The following is a 21305-nucleotide window of genomic DNA, read 5'->3' on the forward strand; positions in this document are numbered from 1 at the left end:
CCCTCCCCGGCCCCCTTCCGCCCTCCGACGTCACCGCGCCCCCCCTCCCCGGCCCCTCTGACGTCACCGCGCCCCCCTCCCCGGCCCCTCTGACGTCACCGCGCCCCCCTCCCCGGCCCCTCCGACGTCACCGCGCCCCCTCCCCGGACCCCTTCCGCCCTCCGACGTCACCGCGACCCCTCCCCGGACCCCTTCCGCCCTCCGACGTCACCGCGCCCCCCTCCCCGGCCCCTCTGACGTCACCGCGCCCCCCTCCCCGGCCCCTCTGACGTCACCGCGCCCCCCTCCCCGGCCCCTCCGACGTCACCGCAACCCCTCCCCGGACCCCCCGCCCTCCGACGTCACCGCGACCCCCTCCGCGCGCCCCCCGGCCGGGCCGAGGCGCCGGGAGCCCGGCTGTGAGGCAGTGAGGCACCTCCCATGGCGACGGCCCCGGGCGTCACTGTGGCCGCCCCGCGCCGGCCGTCCCTGCAGGCCCGGGCTCCCGGGCGCGCCGAGCGTCGCGATGGGGGAGGGCAGAGGCGACGGCTTCGAGGGCCTGAGCACCGACCGCCTCAGGCTGGAGCTGCTGGAGGAGATGCACAGGAAGTGAGCGGCGCCGGGGCGGCGGGCCTCGGGGCGGCTTCCGCCGGCAGCTCCGGCCGCGCGCCCGGGCCTCACCCCTGCGAGGGACTCGGGCACGGGGCCCGGGGGGAAATGGTGCCCCTTCGTGGTACTTTACACACCCACGGTCCGCGCTTGAGCTCAATCCTTGGGACCTGCCCGCGCCCGCCCGCTGGGCCGGGCCTTCCCCTCGGCCTCCTGCTCAGCCGGGCACCTGCGGGCGGCGCGGGGAACCGGCAAAACCCGAACCCGGCTCGGCCGCCCGGGATCGCCTCGGAAGCCGGTCCTCGGCTCCAGGACGGGCGCCCCCTTCCTCCCCTCGCCCGGTGTGCAGGCCCCCGCCTGTCCCCAGCCGTGCAGACTGGAGACTCGACAACCAGCTTCCCTGGGTCATGTTTGCATTAAGAACAAAGGTTTTTCATGACTGCCTGGGACACTTGACGCCTTCTTGAGAGCTTTAGGGCATGGTTGATCCCCCAGTTAGCCTCCAGTACCGGTGAATCCTGTTTCATTGGCCCGATTCCTGATTTCTCACCCGTGCTTTCAGTGACTGATGTTTCATAATAAATTGTTTCTGAAGTATTGAGGGGTATTATTCTTCTCATGTTATTTTTTAATTGAACTATAATGAACAAAACTTTATTTTAATCACAGGGACATTGTGCAACTCTCAATACTTGAGATAAAACACAAGATAACAGAACTGGAAGCCAAACTCAGTGCTGACAATGAAGGTATGTATGTAAATGTGTGACAATGAAGATATGTATGTAAATGTGTACATGTAGGGATTTCGTAGAATTCCTTTTTGTCTTACTAAAATGCCTATAGTGTATTGAATCACATTCATTGAACAGTAGTACCAGCATTGCAGTATTGCTCTTTGGTGGTGTTCCGGTTTGCTAATGCTGCCTTTATACAAAATACCAGAAATGGGTCAGCTTTTATAAAGGGGAGTTATTTGGTTACAAAGGTACAGTCTTAAAGCCATAAAGTGTCCAAGGTAACACATCAACAATCAGGGACCTTCACTGGAGGATGGCCAGTGGCATCCAGAACACCTGTTATCTGGGAAGGCACGTTGGCTGGCGTCTGCTCCGAAGTTCTGGTTTCAAAATGGCTTTCCCCCAGGACGTTCTTCTCTAGGTGTCTGCTTGCTCCTAGGTTGCATTCTCCAAAATGCCTCTCTTGACTGCAGCACCTCCTTCTCTCTGTGAACACTTTTATAGTACTCCAGTGATTCAATTAAGACCTCCCCTAAATGGGTGGGTAACACCTCCATGGAAATTATCCAATCAAAGGTCTTGCCCATAGTTGATTGTGTCACATCTCCATGGAAACACTCAATCAAAGGATCCCAACCTAATCAACAGCAACATGTTTGCCCTGCAAGATTGCATTAAAGAATCTGGCATTTGGGGGACATGATGCATGCAAACCAGCACAGGTGGCATTAATAATGACTTATTTTGAGGCTTTAAAACTGATATTTCATAATGTCAAACTTGTATATTATTCTTCTCCCTTACAAGTTCAAAACTTTCATCAATTAGCAAAATCTTTGTTTCAAACATCAATGCATTATTTCATTAATAAATAGTAAAACATCATGAGTTTTCTATTTAACTCAAGTTACATACTTCAGATCTTAACTTCTGGATTTGGAGTATAGCTTTAAGACCTTTATCTAGATCTTGGCTCTTTGTGCAGGAAGAATGTGTTAGGGGGATGGCCTATACACATATACCCCATATGACCTTTAAAATCTTTAGTAAATACAAGATAATTAGTCCCACAAATACTGAGACCCTGCTGTATGTCAATACTTTGAATATGGAGGTGGAAAACCTTTCTTTCCTTGCCCTAAAGAGGTTCAGAAACTACTAAGAGAGAGTGTCAAATAAACTAAAACAGGACTATGAAAAGTGGTATAATTGCGTTCTGCACAAGAAGAAATGGAAGCTTGGGGAACGGGAACCTAATCCAACCAGGGTGAGGGCATAAAGACAGGCCTTCCAGGGGAGGCCTTGCTCAGCCTGACTGTTGAGGACAGTAGTTTATTAGGGATGTGGAGTTGGCTTAGATGCTTAAACTCAATACTTTTCTCTTCCCCTACTAGGGAGCCATGATCCAAGAAGGAGTGACAGTAATATGAGAAATAAAATGCTACTTTTCATAAGTAACCAGTGTTCCCTTAAAGCTGGATTGGAGAGCACTGTTTTGTCTCAAGGCTGAAGTAGCATCCCATATCTCCATGTCCACGCTTAGATGCACCTGGGGCTGTGGGGGCAGATTGTGAGTGTACTTATAAGGAGTTGTGTTAGCAAGGCTGGCAGGAATTTCCTCGTGTGCCTAGTTACGGAAATCCAAAGCCATACTCACAGATACATGTATTTTTGCAATGCAATAACTATCTTCTCTAGTAAAATGAGGCCCAACAAAAAGTGTATTGAGGGTTGACGTAATCAACATGGCAACGTAAGGCATCCCCTGGAAAAGTCTCCCCTCAAGATCAGCTAGTAAAAGGACGAATCCCACTTGTTTGAATCTCTGGAGGATGATAGAAACTGGAGGACACCAGAAATGCTGACTTGAAGAAAAAGAGAAACAGACACCAAAATCAAGTGGGAAACTTGCATCCTAGACCACCCAGTCCAGACCCCACTCCTTCACTCAGTCCCCTGCAGCTTGGAAGTCGTGCAGAGGCGACATGGCCTGGGGCCTTCCTCTGAGTATACAGGCCACAGAGCCACACACAGCAGCAAGTTAGAGCCCCACACACTTCCAGGCACAGGGACCCAAGTCCACAGAGACTAGGACAGAACACAAGCGGCTGAGGAGTAATGCATACAAAAGGGCCCCCGGGGCAGGAGGGAGACCAGAGCAAAACTATTGGCTGGAGGGTGCACACACTCAGTCCAGTCTCTGCTGCTGGACCACCTAAATGCAAAACAGCCTTCTCCGGATTGACCCCATCTGGCTCTCCACGGTGGATACCCTAACAGGGAAGAAACTGGAGGCAGAGAAGCCTCACAGGAAAAAACTTAATAAAAAGGAGGGGGAACTGAACTGCTGTAAGGCAGGATGGGTCCCAAACTCAAAAGTATAAAGAAAATGGCACCACTGAGTGAGGGGGAGAATTTAAAGCAATCGCAGGATCTAGGGAGAAAATTCTCAAAAAAAAAAAAAACAACTAAATGGAACAAATCAAGGTTCCTGGAGAAGAAACAGAGGAAAGGATGCTTTCTTCTGGAGGTGAAACAATTGCATGTAAAAAGGGAAATCTTAGTGATACTGTATATCCAGGGCAAGAATCACATGCTGAAGAGCTGAGAAAATCTAAGCAATTAAACACTGGTGACTAAAGATCTGGCATAAGTGGCACCAAGCATCAGAGAATAGGCTTTACACAAAGCCCAGCAACAAAAAATAACCCCAGGCAAGAGGGAGAAACTGACCTTCAGAGTTAACAGACCAAAAAAATCAGATGCCCATCATCAGTAAAAAAAAATTATAAGCCATATTAAGAAACAGGAAGCTATGGCCCAATCCAGGGAACAAATTAAAACTTCAAAGGAGACACAGAATTTGGAACAGCTAGTCAAAGAATTTCAAACAAATCAAAATCAACTCAAGGAGATGAAGGAAAACATGGATAGAGATAAAGTAATGGTGGATATAGAGCTGAAATATATTAAGAAGATAATGTGTGAACATAAAGAAGAATATGGAAGTTTAAAAAGATGCATAACAAATTATGGGCATCACAATGATGGAGATTAAAAATACACTAGAGGCATACAACAGCAGATTTGAACAGGCAGAAGAAAGAATCAGTGAATTAGAAAACAGGACAGTCAAAATCATACAGTCAGAAGAACAGATAGAGACAAGAATACAAAAAATTGAGCAGTGTCTAAGGGATTTGAATGACAGATAGCATGTAGCATAGAAACATGCTTGTCATGGGTGTCCCAGGAGAAGAGAAAAGGGACAGAAAGAATATTTGAGGAAATCATGGCTGAAAATTTCCCAACTCTTATGAAAGGCATAGATATACATGTCCAAGAAGTGCAACATACTCGAAACAGAGTAAACCCTAATAAACCTACTCAGAGATACATACTAATCAAAATGTCAAATACCGAAGATAAAGAGAGAATTCTGAAAATGGCAAGAGAAAAGCTATTTGTCACATACAAGGGACTCAATAAGACTAAATGCTGATTTTCTCCTCAGAGACTATGAAGGCAAGAAAGCAGTGGTATATTTAAGGTACTTAAAAAGAAAACCTGCCAACCCCAAATTCTTTATCCAGAATAAGTGTCCTTCAAAAATGAGGGAGACGGGGATGAATGTGGACCCGGCATCGTGGGACTGAGAGTATCTTCTTGACCAAAAGGGGGATGCAAAATGAGACGAAATAGTTTCAGTGGCTGAGAGATGTCAAATGGAGTCGAGAGGTCACTCCGGTGGACATTCTTATGCACTATGTAGATAACACCTCTTAGGTTTTAATGTATTGGAATAGCTAGAAGTAAATACCTGAAACTACCAAACTCCAACCCAGCAGCCTGGACTCCTGAAGACAATTATATAATAATGTAGATTACAAGGGGTGACAGTGCGATTGTGAAGACCCTGTGGATCACACCCCCTTTATCTAGTGTATGGATGAGTAGAAAAACGGGGATAAAAACTAAAGGACAAATGGGGTGGGATGGGGGGATGATTTGGGTGTTTTTTTTCACTTTTATTTTTTATTCTTGTTCTGGTTCTTTCTGATGTAAGGAAAATGTTCAGAGATAGATTGTGGTGATGAACGCATAACTATGTTATCATACTGTGGACAGTGGATTGTATACCATGGATGATTGTATGGTGTGTGAATGTATTTCAATAAAACTGAATTTAAAAAAAAAAAAATGAGGGAGAGTTTAAAGTATTCACAGATAAACAGAAACAGAGAGTTCATCAACAAAAGACTTTCCCTACAAGAATTACTAAAGGAAGTTGTTCAGGTTGAAAGGAAAAGATTGGAGAGAATGGCTCAGAGTAGTTTGAAGAAATGAAGGTTTTCAGTAAGGGTAACTAAAAGTGTAAATGCAAAACCCAATAGTACTGTATCCTCAATATATAACCCTATACTTTAATTCCTATAATAGAATACAATTGAACAAAAAAAGGCATATTTCCTCATAATGGTCACTCAAAATATAACGAGGTAATGTGGGACAAAAACAATAAATGGATAGGAAATGGAGGGATATGGGAGCAGAGAATGTGTATCCTATTGAAGCAAAGTGGATATCTTTTCAAATTCATAGGTTGTAGACATAGGTTGTATAATACAAACTCCAGGGTAATCACAAAGAAAGAATTTTTAAAATATACAGAAACAGAAATGAGAAAGAGATAAAACAGATATAACACAAAAGATCTACTATTCAGCAAAGGAGGTTGCAATAAAGGAAAAGAGAGACAAAAAGCTCTATGACCTATAAAACCAAAGGACAAATGGCTGAAGTAAGGACAGCCTTTACAGTAGTAACACTGAATGTGATGGATTACACTCTCCAATCCAAAGACAAAGATTGGCAGAATGGCTTTTTTAAAAGCACAGTCCAGCTATATGTTGTTTACCAGAGACTTACCCTAAACCCGAAGACACAAGTAGGTTGAAAGTGAAAGGCTGGAAAAAGATATTTCATGCAAATGGTAAAAAACGAGCTGAGGAAGCTATTTATAATTACTCTAATCTTCACAAACACCTTATAATGTAGGTACTTGGTCCATGGGTTACAGATGACAAATTGAGGCACAGAAATGGTGAGAACTTGTTCCAGATGACACAGCTAAACTAGTAAGTGGAGGAGGCATGATTCAAACCCTACTAATCCTACTTTGGGAAATTTTCCCTAACGAGATCACCTGTTAATTGGAGGAAGAAGACCCTTTACCCACAGGAGATGCTCTTTGCACTTTTATGTCCCTTCCTTTTTCCACACCTGGGTGGTTTTGTTCATGCCATTCTTGCTGCTAGGATATTCCTTCCAAATTTCTCTGGCTTGGATTAAGTGTCAGTATCCCCAGGAAGTGTTTCCTGACACCCCCTCCTCCCGGCCACCACCACCTTTCAGACTGACTGTCATCCTGCCTGCTCGATAGCATCTGCTTAACCAAGATTTTTCTGAAATGCTTTGGCCGTATGTCTTTCCCCAACCAGTGTCACTGCTGACTGACAAGAGGGCTGCATATTTTATTTTTGTATCCCTAGTATCTAGTATCATGCAACATAATTGTCTTGTTTTCTTGTTAAAAACGTTTTCTTATTTTAGAAAGACTTTTCTAATTAACATAACTTTACAGCTATACTCACCATAAATATAGTGAACTACACAACGGAACATGGCTGAACTAAAGTCCACATAGGGTCAAGTTTCAACAAATTTAACTATTTTTTTCAAGACTTTAAAATGTGTTATTTGGCAGTTTAATGGTGTTATTTTCCTTTTAGCATTGATGTCTCTCTGAAAAAAAATTTTCACTATCTAAAAGACAGGACTCCACCTGATTTTCTCCTATTTTATGAACCTGAACATGAATGAAAATTCAGAAGTTTTTCAATTTTTGGTTTGATTTTGTTTTTCATTGTATTGATCCCAGCCAAGACACCTCTTTGAGACTACAGAGCAGTCTGTGGCTGTTTCCTTTACCATGTGCACTTCCTGTCTTGTTTGCTAGGGCTGCTGCAGGAGCAGTGATCTCATGGAGTTATGCTCAGGACTTCTTTTTTTTTCCTTTTTTATCCAAGACACACAAATGTCTATGCTAAGTTTTTATCCTCATAACCTGTATTTTAAGTAGGAGTCTCCCTGTATCTGAACCTTGTTGGGTTGACTGTTGCACTCAAGTATTTATTTCTTATGATGTTGATTATAGTGGGAATCTTGAAGACAATACCACATCTCTCACGTAGGCTGGTTTCAGATGACTCTGACCTGCCCTCAGTATCCAGACTCTCCTGAAACTTCCTGCTATTACCTGTCAGTCTTATTCATGGTTGAAAACATAATTTAAACATCAGTGCATGTTAAGGATATGAAGAATGAAGCAAAAATTATAAACACCAGTGTTATCAGTATGTTTGCATTATTACAGAACAAAATGTGGTGGGGAAAGTGAGATGCAGTGTGGTACTATTTTAGAAGAAAACAGTTGATAATTAGGAAGTTGACCTGCTTGGTGGGAGCCAATACTGTTTTGTGGAAAGAAAACAAAAGCTTCATTACACCCCAGGTTTGTGGTCCTCCACCCACTTGCTAAGGAATCAGAAATTCCAGCACATTTACCTGGGCGTTAGCCATATAAATCAGTAATGGCTGCAGGTTTTGGTAAGTTACATACTTCTAATTTTTATGCAATTGCACATTAATGTCTTCTAATTAATGAATTGTTAAAAATGTACACGTTGTCTTACCACAGTTAGGGACTAACTGACCCAGAACAAATCAGTGGTACTAATTTAGCTGTTTGATAGCCCCATCTTGCCTTCTTCCATCATTATGTGTGTGAGCTTCAGTAACTTGATGCCACCTAAGAGTTCTCTAAATGGATCCCCTGTCTTGTCTATATCCCTCTTCATAGTAAGTTATTAAGACAGCAAAACATTCTCAGGTGGGCTTTGGCAATGTGGCAATAAGTAGTACATGTAGTAAGAGGAGGTTGTATGAACTATTTGCAACTTCTTTTGCAACTATCTGCAAAAATGCCAAGGATATGCCAAATTAGCTCTGGATCCCCACCCGAGTGATTGCCCATAGCCCGGATGGCTTAGGAGGAGATGAGTCTCTGCTCTGGGCTCTGGTTGGTTTGAGTTCTTCATCAGCAGCTATGCTTTCCAGGACACAGCCAGCGGGGCCGACTCGTCCTCTAGGCACGAGAGGCGCACCAACAGGGCCCGCAAAATATTTTAACTTCCTTTAAGATCAGAAGGAAAAAAGGAGTATGATCTGATCTAGATTGTATTCCACATAGCTATAAAATATATATATATTTTTGTATTTTTTAGGGGAAAAGAGGCCCATGAAGGCTAAGACGCCTCAGGCCCACGAAAGTCATTGTGCAGCCCCTCAGCTACAGAAGACAACTCTGTTACTCCATTTTTATGTACTCTACTGTTTCAGCCTTTCTCCTCTAAGCCAGAGAGCCCACATGCCTTCTCTTTGTCCTCTGCCCGCTGCCATCTGTGAACCCTGGAGGAATTGCTGGTGGGAGGGTGAACACTGGGGATGAGCTCGCCCTTTGGGGACCACAGATGTAGACAACCATGAGCTTGTGAACAGAACCACTTCATAGCACGGGCTTATCAGCATTTATAAAGTACACTTAGAAATACAGAAATAGTGCTCTTTACTTTTTGGCAACCGTCCTCATCTCACTCAGAAGCCCACACTCCTATGATGTAGAAGAGGTTGTGATTACATAGAGAGGCTCCAGCCAGCCAGTTAGAAAAACCATTCCATCTCTTTGGGCTCAGCAGTGTCTTCTGGATAAATGTTGAGACTTCCATGGCATCTCCTGTCTGCTTGTTCCCTAAAACATTTGTATTAATGACTTTTGACTCCAGATGCTGTCTCTTCCTTTGGTAAACCACAAATGCGTAGAGACAAGGGGATGAGGGAACTCGAGTGGCAGGTTTGGCGAGGTTGACAGTGCTGTGTGCTATTGCTCCTTCTGCCTGGACTCCTCCATCAGCCATGACATAGCCAAAGTAACCTCACATATGTAAAGAGCGTCTGGAGTTTAAAACAAGCCATCTTTTTCTCTTTACCAACCTTGACTTTTGAGACAAAAAAGTCAGCTTAGGGCCTTGAAGTCAGATAAAGTCTTTTTAATTCAAGGCTGCATTCTCCTCCTTTCCTAGAGCCATGAGTGTTTTGATCTTGATAGCCAAAAGGACTGAGTGAAAGAAACTTGCTTACAGATAAGAAGATGCCTGAATAGGTAATTAAAAGTAAACAGAGAACATGCTTTCAGGGCTCTGCCCCAGTTCTCCCATTTTCTGGCTGTGTCGTCTTAGGAATGTTATGCAGCATTTCTGAGCCTTGGTTTCTTCATCTGTAAAATAGGTAACAACTTATTTTTAAAATGGGGATTAAATTAGTTAATGTTTGGGAGGCATTATAAGTTTTACACATAGTAAACACTAATAAATTGTAGTTATTAAGCGGACTTCAGAATTCTTTTGCAAGGAAATAACAGTGAACATGATGTTGGATGGGAGACTGGTACTTTCCAGTTCCCAGGAGAGCCACGTTCCTGATAGTCCATCTAACGGACCTCCCTCCAAGGATGGATGAGAGGGTGGGAGGGAGGTGGAAGGGAGCCATGTGGTGGCTTGCATGTGTGTCTAGTAAACTGAAGGATCTATCTAACATAGAAATGCTTACTAAAAATCATCTCCTGGCTCATCGGTATTGCCAGCAACGTCAAGTACAGCAGCAGAGTCGATGGAGCCGATTAGTGTTAGCATAAGGAGTAAACGGGAGGTGATGGTGGTCTTGACTTTTCCCTCTTTTCAAGTCAGGCAGTGAATGGAAGACCCACTACGAGACACAACTTGAACTGAACAACCAACTAGAAAAGCAAATTGTTGCTCTTGAAGAGAAAATGGAAAAAATTCGTGGAACTCCTTCAGGTATGGAAGCATCATATGTGTGTTTTATAAATTGAGTTAAAAATTGATAAAATACCAATTGCTTGTGTTTGCTCTATTGTAGATAGACTGTCTTCTATTCGTGTCTATGAACGAATGCCAGTGGTGAGTAAAGGGTGGTAAAAAAACAGAATAATTGTGAGAAATGTGCACATTTTTCCCAGAAGTTTGAAGGCTATAGTAAGGTCCTCTGTTTGCGGGCCTCTGGTCCTGAGCTGGGAGGAGCCCTGTGGCAAGGCTGTGAGCCTCATCTCCACTGTGAACCTGGTGGGGATTCTGTCGCAGGAGCAGACAAGCAGAACAGAGGGACAGGAGTCTCGGTTGTCGGGCTGGGTGGAAACCCGTGCGTCTCTCTCCTTGCAAGCCGATAGAGCCTGGGTATCTGCTATGCATCCAAACGCATGTTCTGCCTCCTCTGGAATACACACATGTATGTATGCCTACACACGTTCACCTATACACAAACACTTGTACATTTACACGTGTACATATACACACATGTACCTACACACGTGCACCTATATATACCACACACATACATTCACACACATACACATGCACCTATATTTAGCCACACACATACATTCACGCACATCCATGTAAACACACGCACATAAACATACAAACTCTCATATATACACATACATTCACATGTGCATGTATACATACACAGGTATTTACATTCACATGCATATCCACATGCACCTTCACACACCACACACATACATCAGACACAGGCACGTATAAATAGACATGCATACATTCATATGTGCATACACATATATGTGCACTCATACATTCGCATACCTGCACATATATACACATGCACATACATTCACACATGTGAACATATATACACATGCGCATTCACACGTGTGCATATATATACAATTTACACGTGCACATATATACAAGCACTTGTATATATACATGTACATACACAAATGTGCATGTATATGTACACACATTCACATGTGCAAATATATACACACATACATTCACACATGTGCACATAAATACACGCATATACCCAAACATGCACATATACACATAGACACATTCACACACATGCACATGTGTACACACATTCACACACATGAACATGTGTACACACATTTACACATGTACACATTTATACACACATTCACACATGCACATATATACACTCATATATACACATACATTTACACATGTACACATATACACCCACGCACATTCATACTCATTCACACACATGCACACATATATACATGATACATTCACACATTTGCACATATACACACATATACACACGCACATATATTCACATGTGCACACATACGTATTCCACTTGCATTCATACACGTGCATTATACATATATCTTCATATGCATGCACACAGACACATACATTCTCACGCACGTATATATACATTCACACGTGTGCACATATATACGCAGGCGTGCAATATATAGCAGATAGATACATACTTAACACGTACACATTCTAAACAGAACCCATAAAACCACCCTACAATGTGAAACCTTCCTAGGGATAACCCAGCCCACCTGCTTTTTCTTCTGGTTGCTCTTAGTGATGTCTTTCCCCCCTCGAGAGTTCCTTTTAATCTGTGATAAATAACTTAAATTTATATAATATTTTATACTTTACAAAGCACATTCATTTGCTTTTCATTCATTCAAATATTTATTCTTTAAAATGCAAATAAGGCCTGAAGTATGACTTATTCTGGGCCCAAAGCATGCTTTTAGAAATAACCTTTTCCTCTGGCCTCTTGATGAGTTTTTATTTCAAGAAAAAGCAGAAAAACATGGAAATATTATGAAACATCAAGGGTTCGTTTTATAAAAATGCAGTGCTCAGCTGCGTTGGCAGGACTGAACATTACATTAGTAACAATGTCAACTTTCCTTTAATTAAACATACATGGTATGCAGGTTAATTTCATGTACACCACCTCAGCCTTGCAACACCATGAGATAAAATATAAGAGTTCCCTTTGATGCATCTCACACTGAGCTCAAAGCGGCTGATTTGCTCAAGATCACATAGGCTAGAAGGGTGGGGCCTGACTCTGCCTCTGAAAACGCGGGAGCCTGTGGAGCCACATTGCGCTTTACCTAGAAACCCTCCATACTGTTCATCAGAAACAATAACAGATACGCTTTGAATAGCTACAGTTAGAGCACTAGGCTCACTGCTCTATTCACACAGGTCCTAAAGAGCAAAACATTTATGTATATTGCCCCTTGAAGAACTGTAAGCCTTTAGGGAAATATAGAGAGAAATCTTATATTTTTGTTAATAATGAATTGGGGTGAAGAAAGCCTTTTTTGCACACCTCTCTCTTTGTATTTTCAACCCAGAAATACCCTTAAATCTAGAGAGTCAGGAAAATGATTTTGTTTTTTTATTGGCAAACCTGGAAAGTTTTTTTTTTCTTTCTTTCTTTACCTGTGGAGTCATATTCCCATCTTGTGGCATTTAGAAATTACTGTTAGGGCTAACTTTAAGTTTAGCATCTTTTCTTAACCATAGGAAGAATTTTTAATATTCCCTACAGAATATAAAATATAACATTAATATTCTGGCTACCTGATTCTTGACTCAAGTCCTAGCTCAAGAACTGGGTATCACTAGCTCCCTGGAGGCTAGCAACAAGTGTTGGTTCGACATGGTTAATAATTACTATTTCAGAAAATTTAATTTTCCATCCACAACATCATACCCTATGACATACTCACGGTGGCAAAAAATGTATAATTTCCCTTAATGGATTTCTGTTTTCCTTGAAGAAAACATAGTTCTCTAAGAAATGTAGATCTGGAGGCAGAGAATTCCATTTCTCTGCAGTAAAAGTCTAAAGAAACATTAGAAGAACCAAAAGTGGGCCACAGAGCAAGCAGAGAGCAAAGGTACGGAGAGCTCAGGCCCTTAGGGAGCTCGTCTCTGCTCTGCGTCCAGGCCCTGGGCTTTGGCGTGGCGGGGGCGGCGGGGCCGGGAGCCGCGGGGCCGGGCGCCTCCCCTCCAGCTGCCCCAGCCCCTGGGGAAGCCGAGAACCCCGTGTCCAGCCAAGGACGAAGGATAGCCAGACCCTATTCTTTGAGGTAAAAACATTATTTGCGAAATTCCAGCTTACTTTCGGTTTTCTATTAAGCCGATAGAGAACAGGACTTAGGGTAGTGGCTTTTGCGGGACAGAGTACGGACTGAGCCCTGTGAACTCGCGGACTCCTCTGCGGGCTGTCCCCCGCGGGCCCGCGTCCTCGCAGGTATTGGCGGCTGGTTGGGTTCCTCGTTTTCAGTGGCTTCAGATCGCAGGTTTGTTTATGGGCAGCAGAATGCATGGAAACTAGTTCGTGGCCAGCGAATGTGTAATTTTTAAAACTTTGCGATTTGTAACAAAATTTGAAATGTTATTTTCAAACTGGATTATTAAAGAGGACTTGATTTTAGTATTTGGGAAAAGAATTCACTTAAGTTCTAAATCTTGTTCTGCTACATAGTAGCTTAGGGACCGTAACTTTTTTGAGGTTTACTTTTCTCATCTTATTGTAGTGGAATGGGACAATCACGTGCCTTTCAAAGGTGAAATTTGTGAAAATTTAGTTTTAGCAAGATGTATCAGTTACGAGTGGCACTTCTTTGACAAGTAAGGTGCCATGGAGAGCGCTGAGCTGCGCGGTCCAGAGCTGACGCCCCTGCCTGTGGCCGGCCGCTGCCCTGCCCGCGGGCCTGTGTCCTCACGCGCAAGATGGCGGCCTCACGCCCCGCCCCCCGGTCTCACGCAGAGGAGGAAGTAGGGGTGGGGAACCCGTCAAGCTGCTCCCTGTCAGGGCGCCCTCTAGAGCGCCGCCCCCAGCAGCTTCCCTTTACGTTTCATTGGCTCAGCGGCATCACGTGGCCACCCTTATTTCCAAGAGAGGCTGGGCTTGCTCTTTACTGCGCCTGAGTTGAGGAAGAAGGGGCGAGGGATGCTACATAAGGTCATTTAAAGTTCATGCCGTTTCATTTTAAAGTAAATGTGTTTTTTAATATAATTTGGAAAATGAAAGAGAAAAGCAAATAAAATCATAAAGCCAAACATCTGTTGACAGTGCAATTTCTTTTAGTAAGTTTGGTATGCGTATAATTAGAACAGCCCAGCCCAATAAATAGATCAGCCAAAAAAAAAGAAAAAAAGAAAAAGAACAAACTTGGTTAGTTTTAAAAATATATATAATTGTAACCTTACTGCTTGGAAAATTTTGTATCCTATACGAATTATGAACAATTAAATCATAATTATTTCTTATGTTTTTTTTCGTATATTTGTTTAAGGTCTGCATTATAGTCTATTGTATTGGAGGATTTTCAACATTCAGTTAATTTTCTCTATGATTGGATATTTTAGGTTACTTCTAGTTTTAATTTTGAATAAAACAGACCCATAAAATAAACGACCATATATGCTAGTATTTACAAATCTTCACATTTTTGTCAGCTTTTTAATCTCATATTTTAAAATAAAAAACTATATAAGAGTCAAGGTCCCTTTTGTTCCCTTTGCTTCTAGTCATAGGCAAGAACCAACATGAATTTTGAATACTGCATTCAAGTTTGTTTATTTATGTTTTTAAAATGAAGTTTTAGTGAAATATAGTCACACACCATACAACCCATCCGAAGTATACAATCACCTGAACATCACTTAGTTGTGCATTCTAAAGTTTATTTTTAATACCTTTCTTACATATAGTGTGTGTTTTTAAATGCATGTGAAAAGTATCACACTTTGATATCATTCTTCTACTTGTTTTTTCTTTTCAATGTTAGAAAAAATCTCATGGTAATATGTAAAGATCTAAAAAATTTTGTCTGCTGTACAGTATTCCATTATCTGCATATACTGTAATTTAAATTTATTTATTCCCTTATTTATATTCATTAAGGATTTTTTAGAATCTCCACTTCTACACACACTGCTGCAGTAGACATCCTTGACTGTTGTTTGATGGCTTCAGCATAGCGTTCTTCTGACCTTCTTGGTAGCAGAACCACCTTCATAATAGTTCAGAGGCCACCCTGTCCTTTACCCAAAGTGTCCTTCTATTACCTCTCCAGGGAATTCTGATTGCACCAAAGTTGAAGAACCTCCATTCTTTTTTTTTTTTTTTTTTTTTAATTCAGTTTTATTGAAATACATTCACACACCATACAATCATCCATGGTATACAATCCACTGTCCACAGTATGATAACATAGTTATGCGTTCATCACCACAGTCTATCTCTGAACATTTTCCTTACATCAGAAAGAACCAGAACAAGAATAAAAAATAAAAGTGAAAAAAGAACACCCAAATCATCCCCCCATCCCACCCCATTTGTCCTTCAGTTTTTATCCTCGTTTTTCTACTCATCCATACACTAGATAAAGGGGGTGTGATCCACAAGGTCTTCACAATCACACTGTCACTCCTTGTAATCTACATTATTATATAATTGTCTTCAGGAGTCCAGACTGCTGGGTTGGAGTTTGGTAGTTTCAGGTATTTACTTCTAGCTATTCCAATATATTAAAACCTAAGACGTGTTATCTACATAGTGCATAAGAATGTCCACCAGAGTGACCTCTTGACTCCATTTGAAATCTCTCAGCCACTGAAACTATTTCATCTCATTTTGCATCCCCCTTTTGGTCAAGAAGATACTCTCAGTCCCACGATGCCGGGTCCACATTCATCCCCAGGAGTCATATTCTGCATTGCCAGGGCAATTTACAACCCTGGGAATTGGGTCCCACGTAGGGGGGAGGGCAGTGAGTTCACCTGGTTGAGATGGCTCAGTTAGAGAGAGAGAGGGCCACATCTGAGCAGCAAAGAGGTACTCAGGGGGAGACTCTTAGGCACAATTATATGCAAGTTTAGTCTCTCCTTTGCAGTAACAAGCTTCATAAGGGCAAGTCCCATGATCTAGGGCTCAGCACATCAAACTGCCAGTCCCAATGTTTGTGACAACATCAACACCGGTCCAGGTGAGGATGTCCAACACATCCGCACCTTCCCCCAGATCCTCAGGGCTGGGGAGGTGGAGGCTGTAAATATATTTTTTATTTACAGCCCAAATTACTCTGGGATGTGTCACTATTTCACTCCAGCCTATACTAACCTACTGTATCTCACTTCCTATTCAAAAGAACCTCCATTCTTGCATGTATATACTTAGAAGTGGAATTTTTAGATCATGGGATATGTACATTTTCAAATTTTCAAATAATGTTAAAGTCCTTCTGGATTGATCTCTCATAGGAAAACCCAGATCTACAGTTGGTTCAATAAATCTAGAATGGATAAGAGGAGTGATGGGAGATAAGGCTGCAAATAATATGCAGGACTTCAATAAAGAAAGGGGTTTGTAACCATGTTAGGGAATATAAACCCTTTTTATATGTGATAGGAAGGGACTGAAGACTTCTATAGAGAGAAGATGAGTTTTTTGTTTGTTTTTAGCTTGGGCAGCAGTATGTGGGTATGGAGTGGAGGAGATGGTTTAAAGAAGTATTTAGGAAAGAGGACTTCCAGAATACTTGGATGCTGGGGCTGAGACTGGAGAGGATTTGGGGATGACCAGGGGTTCTGGCTTGAATAACTTCATGGGTTACAACGTGTCTTTATCGTGAAGAGGACTGTAGAAACCAGAACACGATGGAATATTAGGAAACTATGAGCTCAGTTTTGATTGTGTGTATCAAACAGATGATAGCAGCCAGTGGGCAGCTGGAGATAGTTCTAGACTGTGGAATGTTGTCTCTCCAAATACAGAGATTACGGAGTCATATTTATTTGTCACTTGAGTTTATGAAAGTACCAGAGATTGCTCAGAAAAAAATATATAGTTTGAAAAATAGGATTGAGGATGAAACCCTGGGAAAGACTACATTTAAGGTACTAGTTAAGGAGGAGATTGTGGGAAGATGATAGAGAAGGAAAAATATTTGCAGAAGGATTTGGGGGAGGACTGGGAAAAAAAGAGGCATCGCAGAAGCCAAGGAAGGGGGAGGTTTTATGAATGTTCAGCAGAAGAGTGTTCTCTAGGAAACTTGTGTAGAGTAGAAAAAATGCACAACACAGCATGTTATTCAAAAGTGAAGAGAGTAAGCAAGTGCCAGTTTGATGGTAGGATATTAAGAAAATGTGGTGTAGTTGAAATGTAGAGGCAAGAAAGTGGAGAGTGAGTGTAACCTACGTTACCTGGAAACACGCCTTTTGGAATCAAGGTCCTGGTTCAGAATTGGACTGTGGGACACCGAGAAAATTATTTCATCTCTCTGAGGCTAAATTTCCTCGTCTGTAAAATGGAGCTAATTATGCTCTCCTGCATGGTTGCTGAGAAGGCTGCTAGAGATACATCAAGCACACAGCATCGTGCTGGTTCCATTCCATCCTTAATAAAGAAGGAAATTTTTGATAAAACGAGTCTGTGGTGAGATTAACCTTATGGTTAAGGAAGGAATAAGGGCACGGGGAGGGCCGGAAGACACATGGTTTGTTTTCACATATTGAGCTGTGCTGTTACACAAGTTGTGAATCTTCTGGTATCTTCTCAGAGCGTGTGGTAGAATTGTGTGCTTCTTGGTACCTGTCCATAAAGCAGGCTCTTCAACAGCGACTTCACACATTTGATCAAAGGCCCAGAGCCTCTGCTTCCCTTGGGCTAGCTGGGTGCACACTTTGTACATCTTCAGTTAGCCTGTTTCGGCCCACTCAGACTGAGGGCCCCTACACTTCCCTTCTTCCCTGCACCCCCAGCACCCCATGTCTTCAGCTGCTGGTCACACTGTATAAGAACCACTTGGACATTTACTATACAGTACCATTCTGGGCGCTCACTCCCCGGAGAGCCTCATTTGGTAGATCTGGGGTGGGGCCTGAGCATTTGTAGTTTTTAGCAGGCCCCCCAATTTGAGAGAAACAGATTGAGGGGATCTGTACCCCTTAGGGAAGAATGTGCTCGACAGCCTCTCTTGTGACAAGGGTTATTATACAGTCTCTACCAACAAGCATCACCGCATCTCAGCAACCAACCTCATTGCAAAATGAAAGTCCTACTCTTTGACTCCTTCTGAATCATGAAACTGATGACCTCTTTCTCTTTGCACTTCCCCTTTTTATCCACTACACACCGACAGTCTGGGTCCTATGGGGAGCCCTGTCCCACCAGCACATGCTGCTCTGTGGGTCAGCTGAGCATCCAGGGAACCTTCTTCTAACAAGATTAACCAGTGGTGGCAGCTGTAGGGGAGAAGGTCTAGAGATGGAGAAATGTCATTTAGGAAGTTAGTCCCATCTCAGACACTCTCTGGAGGACTTAGTCAGTTTGTAGAAAATCAGTCTATAGGAAGCCAGTTTGATGAAATTCAAATTTGTGAGTATATCCTTATGAATATAAACTTATTTACTGCCATTTTAAGGAGCATTCAATTGGTTAAGACTCATAGAAATGGCGTAGCATTAGTATCATCATTGAAAAATATGTTCATGAAGAGTAGGGTATATGAAGAATTTGGGGTTTGGGTAAATTGGTAATTTTGAAATCCCAGGTAAATGGGTCTCTCTGCAAATTAATCCTCTGTGAAATGACTTTCCTGAAATACTAAATTTGGCTGTTTGTCTAGCTTCCCTTCTGAGGTATGCCTCAGCTTTCCATAGGACAATTCAGAAGGTCCTTTTCCTTGATGGCAGGAGAGGCTTGAAGGAAGGATGGTTTTAAGTCCTGTAAATTCTCTTAGGCCATTGGGCGACTTGCTTTATCAGGCTTCTGGCCCTTCAGAGAGTCGAGCTCTCCCCTCACATTCTTCTCTATGTTGGTCCAGTTGACGTTCCACATTTCTGACTTCGGCCTCATGATTCGCTGTCCTTTTCACACTTTTTCTTCACCCTGAAGCTCCTGACGGTGATTCTCATTTCCCTCCTTAATTGTGATTCACTTTCTGCTTCTGATCTCCTGCTTACGGTGGCCCCAGACAATCCACTCACCAGCTGGAACTGCCCTGGGACCCACCCCCTCACTGCAGCTCCAGTTCGTGCAGCCCCCACTGGGCTCACTCGGCTCATTTCCCCCTTCAGAACATGCCTGGACATTTTGTTTTTAAAGTTCTAAGGACACATTTTCAGAACTGAGAGCCAAGCATTAAGGTCAACGATCCCAGGGCACTGTTGGCACACGCTGGTGTGTTTGCGATTGATGCTGTGTATCAGCCTCATGCTGAAAGGGTTCCTGAGGGGGCTGTGAATTCCCAGCAGCCCTTCGGGCCTGGTCATCTGTAGAATCAACCAAGACTGCCTCCCGCGGTGTCCTGTCACAGACGGCTCTAGATTTGTTCTCCCCAAAGGGAACAGTGGTCAGTTTGGTCACAGGGGTAGCCTTAAAATGGAGAGGGATAAATCAGTGCAAACCGATTTTATAAATCAGTCTACTAACAGTGTTTTCTGTGGGGGGCAGCACTTGGTATTGAAGCTTGCAGACTGTGGGTTCTTTCACTATTACAGTTGCCTTTATTGAAAAGGACAGCACACTAGGAGCTGTGATTAATTGTATTCTCAGTTTTTCCTCTGGTAGCTTTGATATGTTCTTTAGTATGGCAATTATGGTAGGGTTTTTTTGCTTTGTTTTGTCTTTTAAATGGTTAGCTAGTGGAGCTTCACTTCTGACTGGGATAGAGCAAAGGGACTTGATTTTTTTTTTTAACCTAAATATATTCTCTTTTGGGGTATATGAATAGAATCCTTACATTTCTTATTCTTACCCTGTTGTTTCAATCTACTCTTAGAAAATGACCTCTATCAGCTAATTAAGATAAGAACACAGGTGACAGGTTATTCCACTTGGAATGCTAAGAACTGATTAGAGTCAAAAAAAACAGCTGTTCATGATAGTAGAAGAATGAATATTTTTTGGTTAATTTCTGTTAATCTTCAACTTCATGATAGCTTTAATGTAGCTTTTTAGGCTACAGTTTTCTAGTTTGTGACCACTGATTATGTAATCAGGTAAAGGCAGCATGTATTAGCAGCTCCTTGGCAAGATCAAGAACATTAGGATGAGAGAGTCAGTGCCATCAAAAATAATATTGATTCATTGTAGAGTTAGTAAAATTAAAGAATCCTGTCAGTTCCGTTTCCCTGGAGAACCCTGACTAACACAGATTGGGTCCTGAGAGTGGTTCTTGAGGAACAGAATCTTAAGGATGAGATTCCTGGGTTGGTTCTGGTTCTCTAATCTGATTAGATTAGATCAGATTAGATTAGATTAAAAGCCACTAATGTCTCTATTTCCAGTGATCAAGATGGCAGTGCTAGTTCCATGGCGTGAATTGGCAATAGAAATATAGGAAGTGTCACCTTTAGATACAGCCACTCAAATGCTTATGAGGCAAGACTGTGGGTGATGGTGTATTTGACACCTTCACAGAGTTTCGTGGAGTTAAAAAGTATGATGATGTTGGTTGGTTGTTCCTAAATATGCTGGATACAGTTGTTAAGGATGAGCCGAAGGCTTCAATTTCCCAGCTTAAGCACCACATGAAAGACATGAAAGTTTCTATGTGTGCCCCAAAAGAAACTCTTATTTCATGTAGCCGCAGACTTCAGATTTCTGAAATCCAGGCGCAGAGTCTCACTGTGTGAGTGGCTGAATTACAACATAAATTGAATTCTCAACCTTGCAGGGTGTCTGCTGTTAAAGTGAGGGCATTGACTGGAAAGGAATGGGATCCTGAAAATTGGAATGAGAACATATGGGCTGATAATGATGAGGGCGGGGACACTGAAACCCTAGATTCTGCTGAGTTGTCTTTGCCAGATAAACTTTTGCTCTAAGGAATCAGCCACCTGACCTCCAGTCTTCCCTGAGGAATCAGCCATCCAGCCTGATAAACCTACCCTGCCTGAAAAACCTGTAACTGCCTCCCCCTCAGGAAACAGCTCTCACTCCTCATCTGAAGAG

At 42.6% G+C, this 21305-nt stretch overlaps 1 protein-coding gene across 3 annotated transcripts in view; it reads left to right on the forward strand.

The window, feature by feature from the left end:
• Positions 1-365: 365 nt before the first annotated feature.
• The window catches only part of CCDC169 (coiled-coil domain containing 169), a 98250-nt gene continuing 77310 nt past the window's right edge, over positions 366-21305 (forward strand). For 2 of the 3 annotated variants that reach the window (XM_037800474.1, XM_037800475.1), the window contains exons 1-3: positions 1280-1337; positions 10189-10303; positions 10386-10426. In XM_037800474.1, coding sequence (XP_037656402.1) covers positions 1332-1337; positions 10189-10303; positions 10386-10426 — 162 coding nt within the window. In that variant the 5' untranslated portion in view covers positions 1280-1331. Of the gene's footprint in view, positions 589-1257; positions 1338-10188; positions 10304-10385; positions 10427-21305 lie in introns of those variants that run through there. The other variant, XM_037800476.1, reaches the window with a different exon arrangement.

This window comes from Choloepus didactylus, chromosome 12 (genome assembly GCF_015220235.1).
Source record: "Choloepus didactylus isolate mChoDid1 chromosome 12, mChoDid1.pri, whole genome shotgun sequence".
NCBI classification, from domain to species: Eukaryota; Metazoa; Chordata; class Mammalia; order Pilosa; family Megalonychidae; genus Choloepus; species Choloepus didactylus.